The 21,470-nt window shown below is 39.9% G+C and overlaps 1 protein-coding gene across 1 annotated transcript in view; it reads right to left on the bottom strand.

The window, feature by feature from the left end:
• LOC126187660 (protein scarlet-like) overlaps positions 1-21,470 on the bottom strand; it is a 130,126-nt gene that overhangs the window by 58,973 nt on the left and 49,683 nt on the right. Inside the window, exons 8-9 of the mRNA XM_049928877.1 lie at positions 15,117-15,294; positions 9,284-9,315 (exon numbers count right to left, since the gene is read on the bottom strand). Of these exons, the coding sequence (XP_049784834.1) occupies positions 9,284-9,315; positions 15,117-15,294 (210 nt within the window). The remainder of the gene's footprint in view (positions 1-9,283; positions 9,316-15,116; positions 15,295-21,470) is intronic.

A 21,470-nucleotide genomic window follows, 5' to 3' on the forward strand; every position in this document is an offset into this window, starting at 1 on the left:
TCATCCTATAGAATATAACAACATGGAGATTCTGCCATGGACTTCTAGGTATTGGGATAGCTTTATTAAGAAAGCTGTTGAAATGAAATTAGCAAGTAATCTCATAAATAAAGATGATAGTTTTTGTTTAAATTCGGCTTCAAATTCTGCTGTCTACCTCATCAAAAAACAGTGGGACAGAGAGTATGCTACCTCACTCACTGATTATTATTTCACTATTGATAGCTTCAGATGTCAGTCATCTTTGGTTTGTGGTGGCTCTAGTATTTATAGTGTGTGCTTGTTTCAGCTTTTCAGAGTTCCTATGAGAACCAAGGTTTTAAATTCCCCTTCACAGCACTTACTAGCTGCAGTTTTGCCTTGAAAACATCGAGGTTCACTCCTGTCGAAATATCAGTGGTTGTTGATGAGATCACCCTGCTGCCCTCTCTTAATTTATTTGAATCTTATCCTGGCATTCCATCCCAGCAGCTTTGAAAGGCTATCAGAAGACATGGGACTCTATCTTGGCTGATTTACAGCACTGTTATGGCTACAAGTACTAATGCTGCACAGTGCAGAACTCGATGTGCCTCCATACCATCTCACTGGCCAATTAGTACTCAAGGCAGCAATATACAGCTTGCCATGTCACACCTCCACCTTCATTGGCATATTCACCTCACATTTGTATCACTAGTCATCATGCACCATCGTTCTTAGCTTTCTGGCTCACTATGTCTCAGGCTACTCTCTTAGGCTTACTCACTTGAATTGTTTATTTCTGCAGTGACATCTCCACTTTTCCCTTTCCTCACTGTGTGTTTGTCTGTCTTCACTCAGAAGTCCACTGTCAATGACCTCCAGGCCAGCTGACCTGGCCTCAGTGGGTTCCTTTGAGTCATTTCTGACCTGTCAAACTCTGGTCTCAATAATGGACAATGAGGTGAAAGGTTAGCAGCATGCCAAGGACGCTAAGACCAAGTGATCCAGTTGGCTCACAACCTGGAAGCATGCATGTTAATCTTTAAGGTAGAAAACCCACCACTGGAAGTTATTGTGACAGTCATGCAATCTTTTGAAATTGCACAAGTGGCTAATGAAAACTTTATGGCTTGATGACAGTTAGCAGCAATTCAGATGCCACATCATGCCCTGGAGTGCGAAATACTCATAAACCACTTACCAGAGTGTGGTGTCATGATCTGTCAATTTCAGATGTGTTGATGGCTTCTGAAGAGCCAGTCATTCCCTGTCAGTGTGGGCAGCAGGGTCTTCCACTATCCTCAGACTGCTTCACAACACGAACACATGCAGGTTTTCCAGATTACTCAGTTCACTGTATCAGTTTTGGAAAATTTGAATATCTCTGAACAGTCTGTCATGAACTGACAGGACAATTAGATCCAGCTCCTCACATCAGGAAATGGTGCATGAACTTCAGGTAGTAGTTCCCCCAGTGACTCTTTTATTAACAAGTTGTTTATAGAGTCCACAGTTATGAAACAGACAACTGTTTCCAGCTGGAAACAGGAACTACCATTTTCTTGGTAAATTTATGTTTTAACAATTGCTCATCTGGGTTCCTCAGAATTATCACCACCACCATGCACATTGGTAGCATGTGGTGACAGTTCAGTTCATCTCCAGGGTCAGTTCACAATGACTACAGCCTACAAGGTCACATGGCTGATAATGCTGTTTCTTATTGGTAGTCACTCAGCTTGAAATATTTTTGGTCTAGATATCTTCTCATTGTTTGGCTTCCACATCACTGAGGATGCTTAGGTTGCATCTGATGTGGTTCCCTTTCAGGAACTCTATGATCTTGTGCCACTTTTGCCCCTGTTTTGAAACCTGGCTTGGAGTGCATTTCTGAATTTGAGGCTCATATATCCTTGCATCCACACACAGTGCCTCATTTCTGCTGAACACAGTCAATTCCAGTTTTCTTATGGACAGTCGTTAAGCAGGAACCCAACCACCTAAACAAGTTCCAGGTGGTTCAACTAGTTAAAACTGTCACTTTGACCACGCCTCTGGTAGTGGTAAAGAAACCCAATGGCTCCCTATGGCTATGTGGAGGTTTTAAAACAACAATCAGTGGCCAGGCATGAGTCGAAACCTGCCGTGTTCTATGCCCAGAAGACCTCTTCACAAAGCTTATTGGAGGAGAACATTCGTCTGCAATTGACCTTGCTGACACATGTTTGCAGATCTTGTTGGTTTAGGAGAAACAAAGCATCATGGTTATCAACACCCCCTTCAGATTATACAAGTACAATCATTTGCTTTTTGAGATCTCTTCCATTTCATCAATCTTCCAGAGCTATAATCTTCCAGAGCTGTCTGGGACAGTTCACCATACGCATACCAACTTGCACTAACTATCTCAATGACTTTATTGTCATGGGTGCTACACATCAGGACCATGTACCCTATTCACTACATTGCATGATGCTGAGCCAAAGTTCTGCTTAGACAAAAGCCAGTGCTTCCATTCTCATGAGAAATATCTTGGTCACTTGCTCAACAAAGAAGATATCCATTCGACTGGTTGCAACATCACAACTATCAACTTTCTATGCCAACATCCAAAACTTACAGCAGCTGCAGTCTTTTTTTAGCAAAGGTGAATTATTATCCAGAGCTCCTCTCACAAATGGCCCATATCACACACCCACTAAACCAGTTGCAGAAGAAAGGCACTCAGTAAAGGTGGATGGCTGTCTGTGAACATGCTGTCACACAGCTGAAGCATATACTGCACTCAGCACCCTGACTTAAGCCATTTTCATCATAACTGCAGATTTATCTTCATATGGCACTGGAACAGTGAAGGCACATAGGAATGCTGATGGTTCTGAACAACTGATCACCAATGCATCAAAAATGCTGAAGCCCATGTAAAAGCACTAGTCACAAATAGAAAAGGAAGCTTTAGCAAATGTCTTTGCTATTAATAAATTTCATGTTTAGTCATTCAGAACTAAGCTCACTTTAATTATGGACTACAAACCTCTGGTAGCACATTTTGGGTCAAGCTCCATCCTTCCAGAACAGACAGCACAAGGGCTCCAGTGTTGGGCACTTTTCCTGAGCTCCTACACTTATTATACCCTTAAATACAAAGTCACAGTGCAACACGCAAATGCGGATGCTCCATCTTTCCTACTCATGGAACCATTTCCAATCTTTGACAAGCAGGAAATCTCATGTTTCCACATGGATGCAAAATGCAGAAGACCTATGCATATTTTTATATTTCTGGAAAGCATTTGACACAATGCCCCATTGCAGGCTGTTAATGAAGGTACAAGCATATGGAATAAGTTCACAGATATGTGAGTGGCTCAAACACTTCTTAAATAATAGAACCCAATATTTTGTCCTAGATGAAGTGTTCATCAGAGACAAGGGTATCATCAGAAGTGTCCCAGGGAAATGTGATAGGACCGCTGTTCTTCTTTACATACATAAATGATTTGATGGACAGGATGAGCAGCAGTCTGTGGCTGTTTGCTGATGATACCATGCTGTATGGTAAGGTGTCAAAGTTCAGTGACTGTAGGAAGATATGAGGTGACTTAGACAAAATTTCAAATTGGTTTGATGAATGGCAGCTAGCCCTAAACGTGGAAAAATGTAAGTGAGTAGGAAGCTAAAACCTGTAATGTTTGGATACAGCACTGCTAGCGCCCTGCTTGACATAGTCAAGTTATTTAAATCTATGGGTGTAATGTTGCAAAGTGATATGAGATGGAACAAGCATGTGAGAACTGTGGTAGGGAAGGTGAATGTTCAACTTCACTTCATTGGAAGAATTTTAGGAAAGAGTGGTTGTTGACCTGTAAAGGAGACATCGAAGCATTTCAGAGGCAGTCTGCTAAATTTTCTATTGGTAGGTTTGGACAACCCATAGGTGTTATGGAGATGCTTTGAGAACTCAAATGGGAATCCATGGAGGGAAGGCAACGTTCTTTTTGAGAAATGCTATTGAGAAAATTTAGAGAACCAGCATTTGAAGCTGACTGCCAAATGATTCGGCTGCTGCCAACATACATCATGTGTACAGATCATGAAGATAAGATACGAGAAATTAGGACTCATATGGAGGCATATAGAGAATTGTTTTTCCCTCAGTCTATTTTTGAGTGGAACAGGAAAGGAAATGATTAGTAGTGGTGCAGGGTAGCCTCCGCCATGCTCCATACGGTGACTTGCAGAGTATCTACCTGTATGTAGATGTAGATGTAGACCTTGGATGGGTTTCCCATTACAGCTGCACAAATTGTTGCAGACACTCATTGCATCCCAATCTTACAGTGAGCCATGCATTATGTGCTCCAAGGATGGCCTGTGTACTTTTTAAAGAACATTAATCCAGTGCTCTGGGCCTGGGCTGGCCTCTACCACCATCTCTTAGTCATCGCTGATTTCCTCCTCATGACCTATGAGGCAGATACTCACTGTGTCATCATCCTGGCCACCCCGCAGCCTCAAGTCTCGCAACTACTTGTTGAGGGCACTGGGAAGTGTCAAGGCCTAATGTAACAACGTGCTTACTGGCCAGTTATAAACAAGGGTGTCGAAGCCATGGTGTGCAGCTGTCTCACTTGTGCCTCGCATCAGGCTGCACCAACCAAATCTTTTGCCCTGTGGCCTATCCCCAGTTGCCCCTGGGAGCACATGCATTTGGAATTAATCAGCCCATTTCTGGGCTCTGTGTGGTTACTAGTCATGGTTGCATACTCTAATTACCAATGAGTGATCAGCTTGGCATCCAGCACAACAGACGGCACAATTAATGTCCTTGTTCTAGTTCTAGCCAGTGAAGGGCTTCCCCCGACTATCATATTGGACAACAGACCCCAATTCATGGCAATAACTTTCAAGTGATTCTGCACCACCAGCGTCATATCACACCTTTCCAGTCTGCCATTTCACCCATCTTCCAATGATGAAGCAGAGCATATGTTACAGACATTTAAGCAGGAAATGTTAAAAGAAATGAGAACCACTATGATGACAGCAGTGCTCATGATGTTCCTGACTATGTACAGGACTAATCCCATCCTTGGCCATAGTACAGTGTATTTCTTCCAACAGCAACAACCATGAAATCTCCTTCATCTTCTGGTCCCACAGTCTGAAGGACCCTAGGGCCAGCATACCAGACAATATTCTTGAGCTCAGCAGTGTGGGTAAGTGTATATGGTCAAATATTGTGTAGACATTGGCTACAGTGGTTAACAACCATGGGTGGTTCCTTACATCTGTTGACACATCAAGAGGTTTGGGGCACCATTGTATCAACCAATTCCATCCACAGCTACTGAAATGCACCATCGCTAACGGTTCACCCTGACATTGAAAGCCTACCATTGATGGTCCCAAAACAGCACTGGTATAAGTGAGTTTATGTGGTACATGATGACAATAATGCAAAGGCATGTACTGGGAAGGAGGGAGAGGACAGGAAGGGAACACTAGTAGATAGAGGCCGTGGGTGCAGTGCGTTAGTAGAGATTGAGGCCAGGAGGATTATGGCATGGAAGGATGTGTTGCAATGATAATGCTCATCTGTGTAGTTCAGAATAGGTGGTGCTAGAGGGAAGTATCTGGGTGGCACAAGTTTGTTATGTGGCCACTGAACTTGAGCATGTTATGCTCAGCAGGACATTCTGACAATAACTGGTCAGTTCTGTTCTTGACCACAATTTAGTAATTGCCATTCTTCTGGTGGACAGGTGATTGGTTGTCATTCCATTCAAAATTCTGTGCAAAAACTAGAGGAGAACTGATATATGACATGACTGCTTTCAAAGGTGGCCCTGCCCATGATGGGATAGGATAAGACTGGGACAGGACTAAAGTAGAATGTGCTGGGTGAGTGAACTGGACAAATCTTGAACCGAGCTCTTCGACAGGGATATGATGACCACGGCAAGGGACTGAGGAGGACTAGGTGAAGTAAAAGAAGATGCTGAGGCTGTGGAGGAAGGAGGATAGGGTGTCTTGGCCCTGGGTCCAGATCATGAAGATACCATCATTGAATCTGAAACAGATGAAAGGTTTGGGGTTTGGGGAGGCTAGGAACGTGTCCTCTAGAGCCCACAGGAGGGTGCCACATGGGTGAGGTTCATGTGGTAATAAGGTGGCAGTGATGGAGAGTGGTGAAGGAAATGGTTTGTATCTATGGACCTGGTGTAATTACATTTTCCTGATGACATTTATATCTCATCTTTATCTACTATAATGATTGAAGTTGAAGAAAGAACTAAAACTTGTGCTGTGCCCAGGACTTGAACCTGGGTTTCCTTACTTAGGAGCGAGGTATGCTAGCCGTCACACCACCACACCATTACAGCTAACATACCTGCACATACTACTCTAGTCCGATGCCCTCCCTAATGCAAACTTCAATTCATGTCTTCAGCAATAGTGATGATCTAAGAAGGGGAAAATAAGCTGAAGATGTGAACTGAAGTTTGTGTTATGGAGGGCATTGGAATAGGTTAGTCCATCCAGCTATGCTAGCTGTAATGCTGTGGTGGTGTAACGGCTAGCATATGTGGTTAACAAGCAAGGTGACCTGGCTTCAAGTCCTAGCCACAGCACAAATTTTAATTGATTTTTCAGCTTCCATCATTATAGTAGAAATAGTTTGTAACTTTGACATGAGAGACTAGGCTATGACCAACAATGTTCACCACCCGAACTGCAATCCCGGAATTGTGTGTTCAGCCAGAACAATATAGCTGCACAAACAGGTGTGTGTGTGTGTGTGTGTGTGTGTGTGTGTGTGTGTGTGTGTGTGTGTGTGTGTGTGTGTGTGTGTGTGTGCATGTAGGAATGTGTTGCCTAGATATTTAAAGAATTTATCCAAAAGCTACCAAGTCTTCGTTCTTTTTTGTGTCTGGTGACGATTCATTTCATATACTATTCAGTGTGTGCTCACCTTTGCTTGCAATATATTTGTATTCTGTCAGAACTTTCCATACCATAAATAAGCAAAATTTAAGTAATGAAAAAAATTACAGCCTTCCTGCATTTTGTAGTGTCACAAGTTCCAGCTTTTTCCAATATAAATAATGTCAGTTTGTATTAGCAATCATTTTGACTTGGTAAAATTGACTACTAACATGCCATGGGGTTTGATATATGGATATGAAGACTTCAGCATGCTAAGGAGACTTGGTTGGTTGGTTTTAGGAAGGGGATAAAATGGTGAGGTCATCAGTCCCATCAGATTAAGGAAGGACGGGGAAGGAAGTCGGCTGTGCCCTTTTCAAAGGAACCATCCTGGCCCTCACCTGAAGTGATTTAGGGAGATCACAGAAAATCTACATCAGGACGCCCAGATGTGGGTTTGAACCTTCATCCTCCTGAGTGCGAGTCTAGTGTGCTAACCATTGTAGCACTTCACTCAGTAAGGAGATCAGTGAGTTTAAATTGTATTCATAAAATCAGTGCTATCATGGCCATACTTTAAACCCCCCCAATTATAGCCTAGAGCTCAGGTAACTGCTCTGGGAATGATAGTTGTGTACTAGTGATATAGGTAGTCCTATGAGGTAGTGATGTCTCTCTCACTATTCACCATATATTCTCTGTCTCCATTTCTAACTCTTGTTCTGAATCTGACAATTTCTTCAGAACAATGCTCATACAACATTGTTGCCAGTGAATCTTCTACACATCACATAAATTATATTACTAAATCATCTTTCTGACTCCCCTTCAATTTGTTAAGTTAACTCACTCAAAAGTTTTTCTCAGGATGAATAATTCAAATAAATGTTATTTGTCATACAGTTACCTTGAGCATAGGAAGGACTACAATGGTCAGGTGTTGTGCAGACTTCTTCAATAAGAATCTCAAAACATTGACTTTGTATATAAATTTACTATGAAAATCAACAAAGACAGATATGGTGGCAAGTTTTAGTGAAGTACATCAATCACAGAATGTAGGTTTTCGCACCCAGTCTTTGCATTATTGCTGATATTTGTTTTATGGGCATAAGACCATGGTCCGACACAAAGTTTTCTGCCTGAAGTTTTGTCTTCCAATGCTGGAGACATCATACGAAGCTTTAATAACTCAGAAAGCTGTTACAGTCTCAGACAAGTTCAGCAAGCCAAACTGTTCATTTTGCTGAGCTTGTCTGAGACTGTAACAGTTCTCTGAGTCATTAAAGTTTCTGATGATGTCTCCAGCACTAAAAATGTAACCTCAGGCAGATTATGCCTTTCACCATGGCTTTATACCCATAAAATAAATACTAGCAATAACAAAAAAAATACATCAGTTCCACAGTGTACAGTTTCATAAGATTTTGATGTGACTGAAAGTGGAAATTCAGCAGATATCCTAAATGAGTTCAATTTCTTTCAAGGCTTGCTGCAGCAAGTCAGGTGTAACTTTTTTAGGTAATCTGTAGAATCTTGTTATGCCCTCAGCATGTGTAGTTAATTAAGTTGGTGCAAAAAGTAGCTTCAATAAATCTCCAGAAGTAAAAAGATGGCTCAGTTGCTAAGGTGACCATGCAATGAACCCAGCTTGATCTAACTGATCGCCCAGAATAAAGTAACTAAGGAAATCAGTGGTTCTATTAAGAAAGTGTGGCATCTGTGATAGATAGTACAAGCACTGGATATGTGACCAACAGCTGACTTCATTCCTTTGTCATTCCACCCAGTCCAGAAGGCTGTAGACACAATGAATAAGTTGTTATCAGGTTGCTTGACTTCTAGAAAGGCTTCAGCACAATTCCACACATAAACTGCTATCAGATTAGACATCTATTATGACTGGAGTGAAAGTACCACTACTTGTGCCTCAGGGATGTGTGATACAAAATTTATTATTCACAGTATTTATATATAAATGACCTAGTGGATATATGATATCAGTGAGATTCCTAAGACTGTGTTTAAGCTGAACATTCTGTTTTCTTTCTCCAAATTGTGCTAGTTCATCAGTACAGCAAGAAAGTCATTGTGGAGCTTTGAAGGAATGTAAAGAAACAAGTGACATCCTGCTCTATTAGGTGTTCTCAGATAGTGCTATAGGGAACACACTGCTTGTAAAAGTCAGGTGATTCTGATTAAGTCTCAGTTCAGAACAAATTATTCACTTGCATCAATTTGTTTCATTACTGCTTAGATATCATCAAAAGTTGATACCAAGACCTTCAAAATAATTTCAGTGATTATGTCTCAGGTAAATTAACACAGTTCTGGATTCTAACTGATTGGGTCTGCAAACATAAACTTAGAATGCATGTTTTATACTTACATTTTTGTATAATTACTAAGTTCCACGGGAAACTGAAAATAAAAATTGGTAAAAAATTAATATCAAAAACTTTATTCACCTTTGAACATTTTATATTGTAATCTGCCTTGCCCAAGAGGTAGTTAAATACCTAAGTGAATGACAATATGTACAAGAAATTAGTATGAAATAGATACATAAATTAAAGTATGGTTACATAATTCATTCTGTGGTTTATCCTTAGTTCATTAACATAAAAACATAGGTAATTCCTAGAATTCTTGAGTAAATTAACAACTTTTACTTCTCATCCATTTTGCAACTCTAGTTCTAAATCTATTTACTGAAGCTGTGTATATACTTTCACATTACTTGTTGAAGTAGAGAAGCCCAAGATATTTGTAGCTGTTACAAGTTTCTGACAACATTATGAAAGTCTCTGTTAGCCCAGCATATGGCATGTAAATTTAATGTTACAAACTGATATCCTTATTGTATACTTATTTATGTTGCTTTTAACAAACACAAAGCATTTACATACTCTGATGTGCAAAATTTAAGGATGAAAATAACTTTCACATGATGTGCCACTGCCAAGTAATACAGCTTGAAGGAACTTGAACCATACATAAAAAGAACTGGTACAATGTGGTAAATAAGGTACTGAAATAAATGTGAAATGTGATGGACAAGAATGACACTTTTATTCAAAGAAAATAACTGCACTGGATTCACTGCAATTTATAATGGTCTCCTGGACAATCCAAAAGGTGGAAGACAGTTCTCAATAGAGTGTGTGACCACAATGGTTGGCAATGCATTCTCTGTAATGCACTCCCATGCTGGCCACAAGGTTGTTGAGGAGTCTGTGTAGTTGGTCATTCCATTCCTCTGCCAGCACCATTGACAACTGCTGAGTGGTAATTGGTGCATGGGGACATGCTGCAGTATGTCTGCCCAATGCATCCTACACATACTCAATGTGATTTAAGTGGGAGAATGGGAAGGCCAATCTGTTCACCAAGTATGTTCTCTCCTGCACATTTCAATGCAGTAGGAGATTGTCATCCATAAAAATGAAGTCAGGGTTGAATGAATCCCTGAAAAGATGCACAGGTGAAAGGAGTACAGTAATGTGGACCAGTGAGTGTACCATGTTCAAAGATTTGGAGTTCAGTACACCCATGAAACATCATGTCTCCCCACCATAACACTTGGACCACCAAAACAGTCATGTTCAACAATGTTTCTGGATGCATTACATGTTGCTACCTCTTGCCATTTGGAGTTACATAATGCACCTAGGAACATTTTTGAAAACGATCATTTTCGCAGTCCAGATGTCACTGTGTGATGAGGCATAATTTCGCCTGGATGTACTGACCTCTGAATCTTTGAACACAGTGTACTCACCAGTCATGATTGTGTCACTGTACTGCTTCCTCATGTGCATATTTTCATGGGTGCATTTGACCTTTACTTCATTTTTATGGATGACAGTGCATGATTGCATCTAACTGCATGGGTGGAGGAGCTCTTGGAACTAGAAGGTATTTGATGAATAGATTAGCTTGCCCATTCCCCCACCTTAAATTCCATGGAACATGTGTGCTATGCAGTGAGGAGACATATCACAGCATGTCCACATGCACCAACGACCATCCAGCATTTCTCAACTCTACTGGTGGAAGAATGGAATGTCCTACAATAATACCTTCTTACCATCTTTGTGGCTACATGGTAGCACACTACAGAGCATGCATTGCCATCCAAGGTGATGACACAACCTATTAAGAATCATGTCCCACCTTTTATAATGTCCAGAGGGCCATCATAAACCATTGTATTGTGACTTCAGTGAATTGTTGTCGTTGAATAAAAGTGTCATACCTATTTGTCTCACTGTGTATTTCCTTCAGTTACTTTCGGTACCATACTGTGGTAGTCCTTTCTTATGTATGGTCCAATGAAGCATCCCCAACTCTCTTGTGGTTCCCTTTTTAGGTACTCCATGTCGACATCTACTTGTAGATACGTATCGTTGGTAGGTTTTCCGACTTTACTTCCCGACGTGACAGCGACGACTCTCCGATGAGGTGCGGGCCTTGTGTTTTGCTGTTACTGTGAGTCTTGTAAATATCACTTTTATTTAGTAATTTGTCTGGCTAAAACTCTCCCCTTTTATGATTAAGACAGCCTGCGCCACCTTTCGGAGGGAGTGGGGACGTCAAAGAGTCACAAAAGTTCATATTAAGCAGTCCATAAAACATGTAAACGTTCACTTCAGTTAGCGTGTTAGTTAATGCCTATGCTTTCCGCTAGATGGTGCTGACTTACTGCTGAATAGCTTTGGTTCCATAAAACCTTCACTGATTAGTACTAGGTAAATGAAATAAGTACAACACTCTTGTATTTCACTTTCACTCTATATTCAAGGATTAAGATGGTGATGGATGATGGTCTATTTAAAAGGTTCCTAGCCTGGAGGAATCTAAATAGTTGGCAAATGCCAATATGCACGTGTTCTATGTCCAGATTTGCAACTAATGGTACACGACACTTTCAAAAGTCCACACGTTAATATCTGAATACTGGTGCCTCTGAATTCACTCGTATCAGCAGATAATTTGAGTTTCTGTTGTCTATATGTCCGTAAAGTTCCAATCTAGCACTAAAGTCCTAAAATCCCCTTAATACTCCATTGCTACCAACAGTCAGAGATCATACACTACATCACTTTTAATCTCCATAACATTCTAACAGTTTATCGTGAATCTTGACACGATAAAGTCCAATCTAATTATTGTCTTGCTGACTGACACGGGTTCCCCGTCCTTGAACAAAACAATCAAGGAAAACAGGTGGCAGTAATGACGGTCAGGCCTTTTTATAGGTTTTTCATCACAAGAGTTTAGTATCACTGCCTTCTCCATGATGGAGCTTCCATGGCTTTGCTGTACTTAGATGTTAAATTACTTGCTGATATACTATAATTTTGATTGCAATTACCGAACTCTGATTCTACACTATTTTGCCCTCTAAAAATTCTATTCTTAATTTTAAATTATTCTTTCTATGGCTTTTATCACTGTAAACTGAACCGAGGTGCTACACCAAGTTTCATTTAGCTATGCTTGTCGGCAGTGACACATCATGCAGAAGCTACTATCATCCTTAAGTTTTACACACAGGTGCCTAAATGGACTAGGTACTGTCATATTCAACTGTCTGAAATAATACCTACATGATTTACATGCTCTAAATGTTGTGATGCAAATGATAGCTTTCTATTTTCATATCAACACAAATTTCAAACCTACAGAATTATCTTATATTGATATCCCATAGTTCAGATGGAAGTGGGAGAACAAGAAATATGCATATAATAGTAGTTACTTACTAATGCAGACAGATATATTGATATCCCATAGTTCAGATGGAAGTGGGAGAACAAGAAATATGCATATAATAGTAGTTACTTACTAATGCAGACAGACCACATGTACCAGTCTGTCACATACTTTTACTGCATTAATACCTCAGCTGTGTAGTTACTTACTAATGCAGACAGATATATTGATATGCCATAGTTCAGATGGAAGTGGGAGAACAAGAAATATGCATATAATAGTAGTTACTTACTAATGCAGACAGACCACATGTACCAGTCTGTCACATACTGTTACTGCATTAATACCTCAGCTGTGTTTTTGGCCTATGGCAAATTTTGGTAGTTTGATTGTTTTATTATCATGACTGTGATCATTCAAACTGAATGCAAAGTCTTTAGTTTTAATGACTTTATTTGTAGTACATTAACCTGAAACCAACTGATATATTTCTTCATCAGCACCATCATTCTGTGTTGCACATTTTTAAGGATGGTATCACATGTGATTAGTATTTTGTCATTTCAGTGTAGAACAGTGTAGATGACACAATTGTAAGTAAATCTTTTATATCAATAATGAACAGGATAGATACAAAACCTACCTGTGAGGTACATTGTTTGTAACTACTTTTTATGTTCACTAACTACTTTCTGTTGCTTAAGTAGGCCTGACTTCTCTCCTACTCAAAAGTATTGAAGTTTTTTGACAAAATCATTATGGGATACTAGTATCACAACAATTGCTTTTCTTATATCCAAAAGTGCTGCAAAGATTATATATTTCTTTTAAAAATAAATGCATTTGCCACCACTTTTCAACTGGTTTGACTGTTGATAGGCTGGATCTCTGAGGAGGTAAGTATATTTGTAAATTCAAAATACTTTCTTAGCTGCTTATACTTTCTGTATTCAAAATTTTTTTATATTATAGGCATAAGTGAAATAGGCTAATAGTTATCCAGAGATGCTGCATCTTCTGTCTTATAAACTGGCAGAACTACAGATATTTTGAAACATTGCAAATAATTGTCTTCATTTAATATTTTACAAATTAGCTTAGTTAGTGGAAGCATAATTTATTTTCTTATGTATTTAATAAGATAATTAGAGGAACCATGGTAATCCTGTAATATAGAATTTCTGAGATTAGCAGATGACCATTTGACTTACCTTCTCCACACACAAATGCAGTGAAAGCTGCCTGTTAGTTTGTTTTTTAGTCCTGACAGTAGTGTCTCTGCCTTACTTCTCTCTTCTATGTTGGTATCAGTTGACTGTGACTAGGAAATGTGCATTTAGAATGTTAGGTACAATTGGTATCTGATGGATTTCATTGTCATGCAATTTAACTTTGCAAATATTCACAGAGTTCAGTATGTACATGCCATTTCCTTTGCATTTTGCTACTTTAACTTCAGACATTTAAATCTTTTTCCCTTTCACATACATTTCCTTGTCATCATTGGTATGCTTTGATCCTTAAGGGATTACCATCATTATTATTATTTTATTGTGATGTGAGGCACATCATTTCTTGTAGATTTTGTATGTTAGTATAGTGGCTTTAATTTTATGTTTCCTTGTAATATTTAGGACAATATGCATCAACATTTTCAGTTAACAAGCCCAAAAGTTTTTTGTTTATTTATGATACCTGCATTATAAGTCATCATATTTTCCCTATTTAATTAGGTTCATTATGTTTATCAATTAGTTTAGGCTTAAATCATTAACCAGTCTCCTAGTTTTTCCAAATTTGCTATATGCACAGTTTGGCTATAGAAAGTTCTGTTTTGTTAAAACGAAAATTTGTATTACACTATCCAGGTACACTAACTGCCACGTAGAATTTTTGTTTGTGTAATAAAAGTTAAGAAATCTTAATGTATTTAGTAGATAGTTGACATTTTACTCTTAAATATATTATCTATATTTATATCATCAAATATTAATACTCTACAGTCTTTATGTTTAAGCAGCAAGAGTATCAGCTTCTTCAGCAGTTTTACAAATAATACAAAGCAGTTGGAATATCTTTTCTTGGTAGCCTTGTATCTGGAGCTTCCAATTTTACCTTTATGGATAGAATCACACTTTTCTTAACTTCAGCAGAGACACTACCATTCTATACTGTCATACTAACACTGAAATTAAAGTGATCCAATGAGCATGGAAGTTTGTTGACTTTATGACTAGATACTGCATATTAATATACAAAGTGCTTTGGGTTATCTGCTTGAAATAATTTGCTTAGTTGTCCCTTTTGTTTCCTTAATTTAACTACAATACATTATGTATGGAGACAATTACACTCTAAATTGCTCCCTTACTTCTCTGTTTGGAATGTAATGTTCAACAGATTATACTTGCTAAATTGATTTTTTGAGAGTATGGAGGCTAGTTAAACATACATTAGATTCTTTTCATGTAGTGATAATTTTTACATTAACACTGATTTCTTACCTCTGCTGCAGCAGTGTCAGGTTTCTTTTCCAAGGCCTTTGAATAATCTGATTGTGAAAATGCAGTACAAATTTTTCTGATGTTTTTCAAGCATTCTTCCTCATAATCAGTAATTACAGAGAGCTGTTTTATGTAGAAATCTGCTGGATTGAAAGAGTCTGGGCATATGTACCCTAATCTGTAAAGAAATACATGAATTTCATTAGTGAAGCATGTGTACTGATGATAATGAACCATTCATTACACATTAGATGGTACAACATGCACAGACAAATACAACAAAAATTACAAAGATATCCTAGATTCATTCAGAAAGTAAGTTTCCCTTGTGCTATTTACAGAAACATTTTTTTGAAATATGTGCAGAAATTGTTGAGTTATGTTTCAGTACATCCACCATTGGTATTTAAATAATAGTTATACTGTGATATCAATTTTTAAATTATTTTATCATAAATGTCTACGACCTTGAATTGTGATAAACATCTGCATCTCCTGTGAAGATGTTGAGTAGACAGAAAATTTCTGCAAGTGTTAGAGAAAATCAAAATCTGTTGGAAGAAGAACAGCACTTTAGGCTAGAAGGGGTAAAGAACATCTCCTGTCATATTTGGAAATGAGCAATAAGTCATATGTTGAGGATTATTATTGCTGAACTGTTTATACTTAATTCTTCATACTTCTATACAGTTTTGACAAAGAGATTGAAAGCAGTATTTTTGAGAGATGCATGGCCATTTTTTTCCCTTTACATGCTTTGTTTGTTGTACACATTTTGTGAGCCTCATTTCACTATCTTCTTATATTCCTTTCATAGTATTCATGTTCATGTTTCAGGCATATGATCTTATGTACTTGCACTGTGATGATCTCATTTGTACAATCCTCCTTTTTAAGTTTTGGCACAACTGGTAATCACCTTTTGTAAATTGATATTTTTGCTCATATTTAGCATTTGTGGAACTATTATATTTACTTACATTTAAAGCACAAAATCCTTTGGTGGACATTTTTCTCAAGCACTAGTGTTCTCTCTTGAATTTCACAATTAATCATCATTTTCTTTACTGCCACAGTTTACTCCTCTCACCACTGCATAGATGAGTGATATAGATATTAGTGTCAGTGATGGTGAGAAACAGCTGAAATTGCTACAAGTAAACAATGCTGCAGGACCCAATGGAATTCCTTCAAAATTCTACACTGGCGTCCAAAATTAAAGCAACAAACCACTATTTTCCCATCCTATTCATGATATAATCACACAAACTGTCAGCAGATGTCTGTATGATCATGTTCTCTAATACGCAAGATAGTGTTACAGACAACCATGCCAACCATGATGTTGGGGCACCTATTAAATGAGGTAGTGTTTGCTGGGAAGTCCCACAATCATAATCCCTGTGTGCACAGACACAAATGGTGCAGTATGGCACAGAGGAGACACCTACCAGACACTCTGCACTGGAGGGCTATAGGAAGAATGGAAGTAGGACAGTCTCAAACTGATCTGGCCCAATGGCTTAATGTGAATCATTCTGTTATTTCTCAGATGCACCTATAGTTTATAGAGACCAAAACTGTGTCCCAGAGACCAAGGCATGGTTGATCACATGTGACATCAGAAAGAGAGGGGCGTTATTTGGCTGTAAGGGCACAATGATACCACCTTAGTACTACACAGCAACTGGCATTTTACCTCACACCACCCACTTGACATGTTGTATCAAGGCAAAATGGTGCACGCAAGACTTTGACAGAGTAGTCTTTATGGTCAGAGATCTGCTGTATGTGTACCTTTGACACATCTTCACAGAAGGAATGTTTAGAGTGGAGTTGTCAACATGCCATCTGGATGGTCGAACAGAAGGCCAATGTTCTTTTCACAGATGAGTCCCAATTTGGTGTTGTGAGTGATTCTCAATGGATTTGCATCTGGAGGGAATATGGAAATGATTTTGGGACCCAAACTTTGTGCAAAGATACCGATATCAAGGAGGATCCTTAATGGTATGGGCACGGATTATGCTAGCCACTCTAACATCTCTTCATGAAGATATATGGGTGAAATGGCAAGGTTTAATTGCTACCAGATATTGTGATGAAATCTTGTGACCTCATGTACAGTTGTTGTAAGGTGCTGTGGGCTCAGACTTCATACTGAAGAAGAATAATGCTTGACCTCATACAGCATGGGTGGTTGATATTTTCTTGGAAATGAAAGATATTGTGTTACTGGCATGGTCTGATTGGTAAACCTACCGGAATGAAAGGTCGTGGTCCATGAAACTCTTCAGCTCCTAACGTTTCGTCCAGAGCTGTGCTGGACATCTTCAGAGGGGTATTTCTCCTCCGGTGAGTCTTGCCGACTGACGGGTCGGATGTCTGAGAGCGACTTATATATCATAAAAAGTGGGCATGACCAGAGTTACATGTGATATGCAGAGATAATCTTTGTCAGAGATAAAACTTAACTATCGATCGTAATCTCGTCATGGATAAAACTCTCTAGCAATTCTGTAGTGCTACTGTCCAAATATCACTAAGTTTCATGGTCTCTTCTTTCCGACTAAAATTATCCCTATGTTTATATATTTCAATTGCTTCTCTACAAAGCTGTGGGTTTGAAGATGTCCAGCACAGCTCTGGACAAAACGTTAGGAGCTGAAGAGTTTCATGGACCACGACCTTACATCCCGGAAGATTTACCAGAAGATATGTCATCCGGTCATGAAAGCCTTCATACTATGGTCTGATCGCTCTCCTGATTTGACTCCCATATCTGTGTCCTGTCAGCATCCACCAACCACTCTCCAAGACTTGTGAGCAGCTCTGAAAGAAGAATGGACCTTATTGCCTCAACATAAGACTGATGACATCATTCACAGTATGCTCTATTGTTGTCTGACCTGTAGTGCTGCCAGAGGTGGTCACACCGCATATCAAGCTGATTAACCAGTTGTGGGAAAGTGTGTTCAAACCAGTTAAGTTGGAAAAAATGAAGAACATTTTGTTCTAGCATTGTGCATATTGCAATTATTTATGTTCTGTATTCTTTAAATTGTTTCTACATTAATATCACCTGTTTATAGTGTTTTGTGGCAGAATAAAAGCAACCTTGCAAAATTTCTACTGTAGCTTTAATTTTGGACACCAGTGTATATGGAATTTGCAGCTGAGTTATCTCCCATTTTAACAATAATAACCCCAGATCTCTTGAACAAAAAACTGTGCACAGTGATTTGAAAAAAGCACAAATCAAAACCAAGAATAACAAAGATAGCGGAAGTGATCCACAAAACTACTGCCAAATCTCACCTTTTGTAGAACCTTAGAACATATTTGGAGCTAAAATATAATGAACTGTTTGAAACAGAATGCTCCACTCTATATCAATGAGCCTGGAATCTGAAAACATCAGTCGCACCAAATCCAACTTGCACTTTTTTCACATGGCAGCCTGGAAGCCATTGATCAAGGAAATCAGGTGGATACAGTATTTTTTGACTTGCAAAAAGCGTGTAACTCAGTGCCCCACTAATGTTTGTGACTGGATAGGAGATTTCTTGGTGGAAAAGACACAACATGTTATCTCGGTCAGCAAATGATAAACACAAGAAGATGTAACCTCAGGCGTGCTCTAGGAAAGTGTATTGGGACCTTTGTTGTTTATGTTTTAAGTTAATGATGTGCAAACAATAATAGTAAACTAAAAACTTTTTATGGATGATTCAGTTAACTATGATGAAATAATATCCCAAAAATGCTGTACAGATATCTAGTCAGATCTTAATAAGATTAAAATGTGGTGAAAAGCTTGACAATTTTGTTTTAAATTTTCAGGAATGTAAAATTGTATGCTTCACAAAACACAGAAAATTAGTAGCCTTTGACTGCAGCATCAATGAGTCACAATTGAAATCAGTCAAGTCACACAAAAATCTGGATGTGAAAATTCATAGGTTATGAGATGGAATGATCACATAATTGCAATTGTAGGTAAGGCAGTTAGCAAACTTTGGTTCACAGGCAAGACACTGGAAAACATTCAGTCTATAGACTGACTTCATTTTTTCCAGAAGACTGCATTACACCTTAAAAATATTGCTCAAGTGTGTGGGAAGCATACCAAATAGGACTAACAGATGGATGTTCAATGTGCACAAAGAAAGCAGCATTGACTGGTGATAGGTGTGTGTGTGTGTGTGTGTGTGTGTGTGTGTGTGTGTGTGTGTGTGTGTGGTTTGAGGTTTTTGGGTGCTAAACATCAGTGCCCAAACGCATAGAAACAGGAACACATGCGGTGAAGGGACGAAGACGGACAGCGAGCAAGGAGAACGGCAAAAAAACACAAGCCTGACACAGTTCCAAATCCTCACATACAGAGGCAAAACAAGAGGAAAAGAAACACACTAAAAAGGAAAGGAAACACAAGGAAAAGAGAACAGAAATCAAAGTGAAACAAGTAGGTAATCGTGACTGGCGGACCTCTTACCTAAAACCTGGGTGAGCCAGTCACCCAGCAGCACATTAAAATCCTCTCCCTAAAATCCAAGGCAACAAATTGGACAGGACACAACACCGTAAGACCTTAATCACAGTCGTTGCGTCGTCTTGCAAAATAGAGGGCAAATCCGGTGGCAAGGAAACCACTGCCCTCTGGTCAGAGAATAAAGGACAGTCAAGTAAAATGTGGCGGACAGTAATCCCCCCACTGAAGTAAAAAACCATGCTTAAGGGACTGTGCCCGATGTGGAGGCAAGTTAGGAGAACCTCATTCCACCTGCATGACTGGTAGGACATACGCCATGGCCACGTGGTGGCCTTGACCAGATGCAGCTTATTTTCATCAACTGCCAGCCACTCCTCTTCCCATTGACGCATAACACGAAAATGCAAAAGGGAGGTAACAGCATGGAGGGGGACGGCACATTCAACAACATGAGGGAGGGAACATGTATCTTTGGCAGCCACATCCACCAGTTCGTTTCCCCTAATACCCACGTGCCCCGGCACCCAGCAGAAAGAAACCTCCTTCCCCTGCCGTTGCAGGTGGAGTAGGGCATCATGGATGTTCTGGACGACCATATCCGCTGGGTACAAGTGTTGCATGGTCTGAAGGGCACTCAGGGAGTCAGAACAGATGAGAAACTTAAGACTGGGAACACATCTCATCTGCTCCAATGCCCACAAGATCGCAAACAATTCAGCATCAAAGATGGTAAACGCCGCAGGAAGCCGTAACTTGACGACTCGATCAGGGAAAACAACAGCACAACCAACAGAGTCCCCCTGTTTAGAGCCATCCATAAATACTGGTACATGGTCGGGATGCTGGTTTAAAATATCGTAAAATAAGGAGGTAAAAACAAACGCAGGAGTGCAGCTCCTCTGGTACTCTGACAAGTCAAAAAGGATGCTGGGCCTCTGGAGCAATGAGGGAGGCAGGCGGGTAAAACCCTGGAGTTGGGGTGCCACACACTCCACACCAAGGGACTCAAGCAAATGCTTGGCACGAATCCCAAATGGTCTCGTTGCCCTTGGACGACTGGAAAAGAGATGTTCCATAGGCGGTCGGGCAACAGTAGGGTACGCAGGGGAGGTAGGACAGGCAAGGAATTGACACACCCGTCGCACCATGAGGAGTTCCCCTGCCTCAGCACACAGGCTGGGGATGGGACTAGTAAGGAAGGCCCCAGTGGCCAGCCTGATACCCTCATGGTGTACTGCGTCAAGAATCTTCAGATACGAAGGCCTCGCTGATCCATACACGGTGCATCCATAGTTAAGACGCGACCGGACGAAAGCCCTATAAAACTGCAGCAGATGCGCCCGATCTGCTCCCCAGGACCGATGGCTCAGACACTTCAAAATATTCCGTGCCTTTAGGGCCCGCATCTTGAGGTCTTTAAGGTGCAGCAACCATGGCAACTTGGAATCAAAAGTGAAGCCCAGGAACCTCACAGTGTCTCTAAAAGGAAGAATGGTGTCCCTCAGACGCAATTCAGGGGAGGTAAAAGCACGTCGAGAACGATTAAAGTGAACACACACACATTTGTCTGCAGAAAAGGTAAAACCCGTCTTCGCAGTCCATGCCTCTAATTGCTTTATCGTAAGCTGCAGCTGCTGACTAGCAGTGGCAAGACTGGAGGAAGAACAGAAAACAGCAAAATCGTCCACAAACAAGGAGCACTGGGCCGGACTCCTGATAGTGGACGTGCTACTGTTAATGGTGATGGCAAAGAGGGTGACACTTAAAACGCTTCCCTGAGGAACACCATTCTCCTGCACATACAAATCAGATAGCACATTACCAACCCAATATCGAAAGAGGCGGCGGGAAAGAAAGGACCG

This window comes from Schistocerca cancellata, chromosome 5 (genome assembly GCF_023864275.1).
Source record: "Schistocerca cancellata isolate TAMUIC-IGC-003103 chromosome 5, iqSchCanc2.1, whole genome shotgun sequence".
NCBI lineage: Eukaryota > Metazoa > Arthropoda > Insecta > Orthoptera > Acrididae > Schistocerca > Schistocerca cancellata.